General features: G+C 41.5%; 1 protein-coding gene across 2 annotated transcripts in view; it reads right to left on the bottom strand.

Annotated features, from left to right (window-relative positions):
• Nucleotides 1-1,387: 1,387 nt before the first annotated feature.
• The window catches only part of LOC111661844 (SITS-binding protein), a 23,842-nt gene continuing 15,847 nt past the window's right edge, over nucleotides 1,388-9,382 (bottom strand). For both annotated transcript variants that reach the window (XM_023415529.2, XM_023415530.2), the window contains 6 exons: nucleotides 8,761-8,958; nucleotides 7,717-7,985; nucleotides 7,441-7,577; nucleotides 6,380-6,501; nucleotides 4,292-4,471; nucleotides 1,388-4,088 (listed from right to left, as the gene is read on the bottom strand). In XM_023415529.2, the coding sequence (XP_023271297.1) occupies nucleotides 3,915-4,088; nucleotides 4,292-4,471; nucleotides 6,380-6,501; nucleotides 7,441-7,577; nucleotides 7,717-7,985; nucleotides 8,761-8,958 (1,080 nt within the window). In that variant the 3' untranslated portion in view covers nucleotides 1,388-3,914. The remainder of the gene's footprint in view (nucleotides 4,089-4,291; nucleotides 4,472-6,379; nucleotides 6,502-7,440; nucleotides 7,578-7,716; nucleotides 7,986-8,760; nucleotides 8,959-9,382) is intronic.

The raw sequence follows: 9,382 nt of genomic DNA, 5'->3' as shown, positions 1-9,382 counted from the left end.
ATTCATTCACGCAGCTAGGAGTAGGGATGTTCCCATTTTGTCCGCTGGTAATCGCCGGTAGCTGTGAACAGTGGAGAATAACATTGCTCTCATTGCAGCTACTGTATGTAGATCATTCGTGTCATTCTTGATTTGGGTTTTGGCAGGACAGGTTGTTTTTCCTGCACTGCTGGACAACTTACGTAAGGCTCTGTTATGCCCCAAACTAATTGGGTTGAATGTTATATGTTGATTCAGTGAATGAGGAAAAAAATAATTGGACCGCTGTGTCCTGCTGCTAAATGTTAATTTAAGGGTTGATGTTTTTAACCGCAGGCTTTCTGGAAGGAACTGTGTTATTATGCCTTGATTTCACATTGAAGTGGACCTCAAAGGGGGAGATCCACTGTTCAGAATAAAGGATCAATATCAAACATATATAAAGCTCATTTATGTGCACAGATTAGGGAAAATATATATTACATGTAGAATTAAACTATGTGAACCTCTATTAACTGAAAAAATGAAACACTTGTTGAAGTGTTGAATGTTGAAGGTCACTTAAGGTTTTGCATACACAATTCTCCAACTCTAGCTCTCTAACCTCGGCTGTCCTCTTCAGCACTGTAACTTCATCACCTCACAAACCATGGAGCCACACTAGTATGTGTTGTGAATATTATCTGACTGAGAACTGCGCCCAGATTCTTAAAAAAAAGAAAAGAAAAAAAAAAAAGTGCCATATGAATCTAAGTGATTAAGGCGAGGGTGTAAACGGAGATGGTGAGCTTGGTGGTTGGCCTGGAGGGACCGTGCATGTCTGCGGCCAGCTGCACCTGTCTAACTGCGCTAAAGGAGTAGGGGGCCAGCGTGGGGGGCCCCAAGGTGGAGCTCAGCCAAGGGGCAGCAGGGGAGGAAGGTAAAGAAGAGAAGCTCAGCGCCGGTTGGGGTTGAATGTGATTCCCCTGAGAATCTCTTCCACCGCGTGCTCTCCAAAGCTATAAATAACTTTTATTAGGTTTAAGTGGAATTAGTGGAGATGTGCCCACAGATATATAGACATAGACTTTCTGACATGAGGAGAAGGAAGAGTGAGAAGTGTTAATGATAAGAGCCCCCCCCCACACACACACAGGAGCACGCATATGCAAGTGGATACGAACATGGATGCAATAGATATGAGAAGTTAAATAAGTGATTTACCAATGACTTCCTTCATTTAATCATTTTCTATATTTGCATATCTCATAAAGAGCTGTCCAGGTGTTTTTTGACATGAAGGGTTCAAACCTTGTCTTCTCCGCTACAAGGGTGGTCTCCGCCCTGCTGCCTTCCTGCTGCCTTCCTGCTGCTAATATATAAAATAAAATCCTCATGAAATAAGCATGAACTCAATGACTTGAGGAAGTGAAGTAAGAAAATGTAAACTTTATTGCAACTTTGTCATTCTAAGTTCTCTGATTTACAGAAGAGAAAAAATGTAATGGCACAGTCATCGTAATATGTACATTGCTGATACTGCAATAATCCAGACACTTGCGCTGTCCAGATTTAAGAGTGGCATATTAATTAAGGCACATGGCAGCATGTTCGCTCAGTCTGTAGAGGGAAGGAATAACACATCAAAGCTTTTCCTGCAACTTATACAAGAACATACCACAGCATTCCATAAAAGCATTAGAACGGGAACTAGAAAAGCTCCTCACATGAAAGGGCTCGGTTGGGAAATCACAGTTTGTCCATTGTACATTCAGCTCTAGGAGAGATTAAGACGTTGATGTGTTCACAACATACTGCGTTGTACTAAGACATTTGGTGATTTTGATAAGCTTCAGTAGACCTGAGTGTTGGAGTTGATACAGTAAACTTGTTAGATCAAAGTTACACAGTCAGTTTAGTGATAAAGCATTCACTAAATGATAAGGTTCCAGAGTCTGAATCATCACTGCTGGCCAGTTAAGATCGTCTTGTGAAGAACAAATCAATACAGAAAAGCACTGCCAAAGAGCACTGTCAACTAACTGTACACAGAGCAATGTATCATGGTGCAAAGGTTGTTCAATTTCTCCATGGGCCGATTCTGAATATAATCACAAAAGAAAATCAGTTATCTCATTTACATCTTCTTCATCTTGCTTAGATCATTTAGTTAGGGTTCACACCAAGTGAAACGTTCTCTTACATAAATAATGCGACTGAACTAAAACAAGCCATAGAAGTGAACGTGATTGCAAGGACAGTCCAAAGAGTATGAAGTTTCATATGAGGGCAGCAATGTAATTACCATACTCATGAAGGTTTATGTCAAGTGGCCACTGCACCTCTGGGACATTAAACATCAGGTAATGGTTTCAACAATTCACGGTAAATCAAAGATGGCTGCAATAGACATTTCTTACATATGAGAGCATTACATATTGATGTATTTTGGGGTCTTTCCCCCATGTTGTCCTACTAGAGGGAGAGTTCAGCATTTTGGAAATACGCTGATGCGCTTTTTTTGCAGAGAGTTCGATGAGAAGTTTGATACCACTGTCATATATGCCTGTTAAGTAGTACGTCTACAGACAGGCGACAGCTGTCTTAGCTTAGCATAAATTAGCACATAAAACCACCATTTTTTTTTTCTTTTTTTTAACTTTGGTTTTTGTACAGATTAAATAAAGCAGATATAAGGTTAGTGGGCCTCGGAGGTGCTGTTAGTGTGACTTTGTTAGATTTGGACCAGGCCGACTGTTTCCCCTTTTTCCAGTCTTTACATTGAGCTAAGCTAGCTTCGTATTCACTGTACAGACACGGAGGTGTTATCGTTCTTCTCATCTTACTCTCTGCAAGACAGCGAATAAATCTATTTTCCAAAGTGTCGAACTATTTATTTACAATATCCTTTCCACTTCTGTGGTGTTGTCACCAAGGCTTTCTTTAGCACTTCATTTGGCACTCATTAAAGAGCATATCAACACAACATCAGACAGAGTTAGTTAAAAAAAAAAAAAAAATGAGCAGCTCACTTAAAAGCCCTTACTACAGCAGGTTAGTAAGTAGGTTAAATCTGATCTAAATTCAAATATAGTCAGAGTTACAATGACAGTGGCTTGGCCTCAAGTTCATGCGGCCTACAGTACTAAAGGACATTCAGATGTGTCCGACAGAGTGGTATGTTGATTGTTAATTGAAGTTAAACTATTCTAAGTATAAGTGCTAAGGGGTGATAAGGTTGTTGTGTCCGATGACTCTGCAAAGCAGTGAAAAACCGTAACTTGAGGTACATTCATAAAACATCGGCCCTTCGGCCTGATAAGTTCAAGTAAAGGCCTTTCCGATGAGTGAGCAAGACATACGGTACCACGGTGCATCGGTTTTTGTACCAAGGTCTCTGTGAACTACTTTCATCCCAATAAGCGTTTCCCCTTGAAAAAGCCCTTTCAAACATCGTCCTTTTTCTTTCTTTATCTTCATTTGGTCTTCTTGAGAGATTCAGATTCTTTTTAAGCAAACAAGGCGCTTGCTTTGTTCCTCCTTATCAAGAGAGCCAGCAGCAACTAAAAACTTAAAGACTGTAGAAATGCAGTATGTAAACACACAGATTTCTCTGGAAGTTACATACAAACACACACACACACAAAAAAAAGGCAGAAAAAAGTCCAGAAACAAATCAGCCGAGAGGTAAAACCAATTAACATCTTTAAAAAAGGAAGAAAAAATTGTCACAAAGGAAAAAAAAATACAAATAATTTTGAACTGTAAAGTGCAAGTATAAAAAAAAATCTTTCTACGTATCATCTCAGGACAGAGTCTTGAGACAGGGTCAATGGTCTTTAGTGGAAAAGTGCAAGTTGAGAACAGCACAAGTATTTAAAAAAAAGAAAAAAAAAGAATTTGATTCAGAACAGTAACAGGATAAGTCAGGTGACTCAGTGGATCATCGACATGACTCAGCTTCTCTGTAAGAAAACGGCCACCTCCTCCAAGGGCACAGGGTAGTCCTGTAGGAACGTCCCCCCATCGAACACCTGAGCGTTCTGGCTGTCCTGCCACTGGAAGCCCCCGTCAGGCAAATAAATATCCCTTTGCACTGCCCCCTTCTCCACCACCGGTGCCACCAGGACCTGGAAACAGGCAACAACAACAACAACACACATATCAGTTTGGTAAAACAAACTCAGATGTCAGAGAGATTGTACACTTAATTAGCAAGACATCAGGTTACAGCCAGGAAGAGGGGGGTGGATCATACGCCGTCATATGCCAAGTACATCGGACGCTGACAGAAGGAACTCAATCCCCTCCCGCCAGGACGTCATTAAGTCACCTTGTCTCCGATGAGGAACTGGTCATCGATGGTGAAGGTCATGGGGTCACTGGGACTGAGCCACCACATCGGCCTGTAGATGGGGTTTCCCGTCATCAGCCACTCTTCCGCATACTTCTCTATCAGCGGGACCACATCCCTCTGGTGCTTTGCAATGTAGGTCTGAGTTAGGTTCAGCACCTATAGAGATAAGACATAAACATAATGAGGATTACAGAAGAAATAATTAGGAGGGTACTAATCCATTTGTATAACAAAGGTTGGTTCATGTCTATGGAGGCTAATTCTCTGCTTTGTTGAGGAGCTGTAGCTGCTGGAGCTTTTACTAAAATCCAGACATGTATATTTTAGAGCAACATAGAAACTGAAACCAATGAGAAAAAAAAGCCCTTTCCTAACTAAATCAGCTGCCACAAGGATTTCAGGACAAGAAAAATATTGACAATGAGGTCTGCAAAAGACATTTGTGCCATCTCTGCACCCAGACGCACAGACAGAGCTTCTGAGCAGTTCATTGTTGACTTGAAGTGAATTTAACACTGTCCAAGTCTTTGTCCTGTCTCCCTCTGGCCACGCTACTTCAGCATTCCTGGAAGGGTCACATCCTCTTCAGTGTCCCATGACAAAAACAAAACTTGACCGCATCTATAAAAAATGTATTTTTATGGGTTGGGATTGAGAACATTTGTAGGAATGAGCTTGAAGTCACAGGCTGGCTTTGAGTGGATCATTCTCTAATTGAGAAGCCAGGCATGCGTGTGGGTTTGAGGTTTTTATTGCTGTTTGATTCCAGTGCAGTCGCACTGCTGTGACCTATCTATGACTGACTGAAGCCTCATATTCTGGAAATAGAGGTGTGGTACATTTAAACTAAAGCGAAACGCCCATAAAACAATAGTCATTTATCGCATGCCGTCAACTCTCCTCCAAAATGTCCTCTCAGACTCACTTCATCTGAGTTTATAAGTTGAAGGCCATGCAAGAGACCAAAGTGGAAAATATTGCTGCTGTCAAACGTTTAGCTGTCCAAAAGACCTATTTTTATCTTTGTCTCACAGCAGCACAAGTCACAACCAATATATTTTGCTGCCTCAGTCCTCTCCTAGTGGAAAAAAGCATTTGATCACTCCCACTCTGTCACACTTGTCAATTACTCATGGAAATCTTAATTGCCACAATAAAGTATTTTTCCAAGACTTGTCCTCAAATTCATTATCATTCCTGCTGAAGTGGCTCTCGAGAGCGAGCCGTAAATCTAGAGGAGGGATTGTAATTCAGAACAGATGGACGCTTAACCACAGGTGATGTTGGGAGGGGGCCAAACAATCGCTCCTATTGAGGGAGGAAGGGAAGGGCAGCGGAGGGGAAAAATAGCCCTCGCTGGCTCGAGAAGCATCAAGTGCTTTGCTGTGCAGGAACCCGAGCTGTGGTAGCACACTGTCAAACGTATCGGTATCTGTCACCTGACTCTCTGAGACCGTAGGCATTGTTTTCCTGCCACGCACGATGAGCGATACATTCCTGATCCCCAGCGGCGAGGGACAGGGTTTAGTCCTGCCTCTCCTGCTGGGGGGCAGAGCCGGGCCTGAGTTTTGACAGGCCAGGTTTCTGCAGACCTCACGCTCCTTCGGCTCACTGACATGGTGGGAACTTCTCGGCACTGACCTGCAGAGCCGAGGAGAGGCCGCTGGGTCAATAAACTCTTTCTCTCCTGCCTTTTTTCATAAGTAATCTTAACTGCTGTGCGAGAGAGAAGGATAATCTCCCGCTCCCTTTTAGAACATCTAATTGGCAGCATTCACACATCACTTCACTTGATCTCTCCACTGTAAAGCTTCACAAGTGAAAATCTTATTATCAAGTCTGGAGAAGAATGTGAACCTGCTATGTTATCGCTATTGTAATTACATCTAATGTGGATGGCGCAGATGTCGTGACAAACACCTCAGCCTGGTGGTGCAGGTTCAAGCGTGTTAAAGTGGATTAAAAAAAGAGTTTAAAAAAAAAAGGGGGGTTAAAGTTTGTTTTTGTAGCTGTATGAGCTGGTCTGACTGGTTTGTGATGTGTTTTTAGTTTTAGGTTGTATACCCGGTCCTCTCCGCAGACCCAGGGCGGTGTGTGGAAGCTGATAACAGGGAGAAAGGCTACGATTTCCAACCAACGGATGAACAACTCCTCATCTGTGACCAGGTCTCCAGACAGAGAGCCACCTGTAGGGAGAGACAGATGGGCAGAAAATATTATGATACATTGGACTGTTGCTTTTCCTCTAGCTAGTAAAAAAAAAAAAAAAAAATGTCCAGGAGGAAAACAGGTTGTGTGAGCTGTGAGAGAAGTCGGGGAGATGGAAAGTGAGTCCCATTTTCTTTTGCTCTGTACTTACTACGATGTTTTTAGAGTGATAATTTTACATGAAATGGCTAATTAAAATAGAGAAATATTATTTCACTTTAATAACTTTAAATATTATTTAAAATGTGTTTAACTTTGCCTCAAAGGCCTAGGAAAGAGGACAAACTAGATTATTAGTATACATTCTGATTCCTTCATTAAAAATGCACAGTACATACTTTATTTTGTCAGTGATTTGTAGATGTTTTTATCTAACAGGTTTTCTTTATTGTTCTTTTCTTTGTTGTATTAAAAAAATGTAAATGCATTCTGGATCTGGGTTTGATTAATTAATAGTGTGTTGTTATCTTTTGTGGGCTGAAATTACATGATGCAATAATAAAAATGCAATAAATCCATTCATTTATACGCTGATACAAGAAAATTGTGATTTAAGAAAATGCGAATGCTCCTGGTACAATTCTCACACCTACCAACAGTGATGGATATATGAGGACAGAACTAATAGTCAGTCTCAAGTCAGTCTGAGTGCAATTATACCAGGCCATCTATTCTGTGTATAAAACTGACAGCTCCCTCTTTTCCCCACTTCAAAGTAAATAGTTCTCTCACAGACATCAGCTGTCTGTCTGGCTGAGGTCCGCCTTCACAGGAATTTGGAATATTACAGGAAAACACTTCAATGTTTTTGCCAAGAAATAGAAGATCAGATGTGTTCTTTGTCTGTTTTTGTTTTAGTTTTCACATAAGAGAAAAATATTAAAATGAGAGAAGTGACCCATAAGCTGTGGTATTACCTACTGCATCAGGAATGAGGAAGTTGTATCCCAGCAGGCTATGGTGCAGCAGGGAGGGAATGATGCCCTTCAGGCCCATCAGGCTCCAGTCGGACTGCAAGGGGGTCATCCTCACAAACAGTGGCTTGTGGCTCGACCTGAGATGCAAATAGAACCAGAATAAGGATAAGCCTTAAAATGAAAAGCAGATTGAAGGTGTAAAAAAAAAAAAAATCAGTCTCCACAGATTATCACTGGGGAGAAATGCCAGTTGATAAAGATGCATGAGAGCATTACCGCGTCCCTGCTGTCATGATGGTAGAGTCTCCTATCCTCGTGGCTAGGTCAGCCAGCAGGCTGATGTACTTGTCTCCACCCAGAGCCTGTGGTGGCCGCAGGGCCTGCTCCTCAAACACATTTCCCTCGCCCCCCTCCAGCAAGATGTACTCCATCCCCAAATGGGCCTGCAGGGATCCCACTCTGTCCAGGAACCAGCTCACTGCTCCTGGGTTGGTGATGTTCAGCTTTACACAGAACTTTCCTCGCCACTGACTCATCACAGGGACCTGAGGGAGGGAAGTAACTAGATTTTAATAGGAGTTTGTTTTACCTTACTATCATTTTCTTTGTTGGTAGTTAAATGATTCTTTTTTTTTTGTCATTTTATAAACTCACAAAATACAAACAGACAAAACAAAAGTTACATGATACTAATATTAAACCAATCCTAACCCTAACCCTCAAACAATATCAGCCAAAGGTACTGTTAATAGGCTTGACCTTCGGCTGCACTCTGTTAATGCAGCACTGACAGAGAAAACAAAACAAATCAAATCTATAACAGCCATAGCAGCAGCAGCAGAACAAATACTGCAGTAAAACAAAACAAAGTTAAATGGTCCTTTACGACATCACCTCTCCGGTTCAGTGATAGATCATCTGGATTAGGCCACTTTCACACTGCTCTGCCTTTATAAAACTACAAGCAGGATAGAGAGTGTCCCCTCTGTGTCTGGTTTCATATCTATACAGAGACAAATATTATATAATACAGTGTTCTCATAGGTTTTGGAAAGTTAAAATGTTTCAGACATGGAATATGTTTCCTGTGAATGGACCGATCCAAATGTAAGGGAAGTGGAGTTTCTTACTTTACAGGAAGGTGACTCTTTACCACAACAACAACAACAACAACAACAACAACAACAACAACAACAACAACAACAACAACAACAACCAGAATGAAATCAAAGAAACCTCGGGAAAAGTAAAAATGTTGAGTGGGGTGAACGCAGCTTTAGTGTTTTACAGGATGATGAATACACTCTAGTCAAGTCTCACCAGCTGTCCCTGGGGGGCTGAGGGGAGACTGAGCCAGTAGGCCTCGGTGCCGTCCATGAGGGAGGTGTGGAACTGCGTGGTGTCCACGCCCAGGAAAGGGGATAGGGTGATGGAAATGTTAAGAAGCTTGACAAGTGGGAGGTCCCTGGTCAGTCTCTTGGACATCCCCCTTTTCCTGATGTTGAGGTAATCATGGTCCTGCAGAAAGACACAGAGATACACTCTGATAAAACCTCTTAATGTGCTATATACTCTGGTAATGTCAACACTGTACAGCCTGATGAAGACTAATAGAAGCATCATTTAGCAATAATCAAATCAATAACTGCCTACATTATTATCTAAATAATTCACATTTAACAATATGATGCACTAATGGAAGAATTCAAATGTTTATAAAATGGTGTACAGCAGCTCCATATCGACTGTGTTGATTTCTTCATGTGGGCACATTGTAGCTCTGACAATATGACCTCCGTCAGAACCATTATAATCCTTTGGTATTTACATGTGTAAGTCAAACACAGATTTCAGATTACATAACTGTGGAACAAAACCTCTTAAGAATACAGAAGTTGACCCCTGAAGCTGCGGTGGGAAGAAAGGGTAGATTAGCACATAT

Source organism: Seriola lalandi, unplaced genomic scaffold (genome assembly GCF_002814215.2).
Source record: "Seriola lalandi dorsalis isolate HSWRI2012SDOR001 ecotype SW California unplaced genomic scaffold, Sedor1 jcf7180002054553, whole genome shotgun sequence".
NCBI classification, from domain to species: domain Eukaryota; kingdom Metazoa; phylum Chordata; class Actinopteri; order Carangiformes; family Carangidae; genus Seriola; species Seriola lalandi.
Note: the sequence above shows the minus strand (reverse complement) of the source record. Positions and strands in the feature narration are given on the sequence as shown.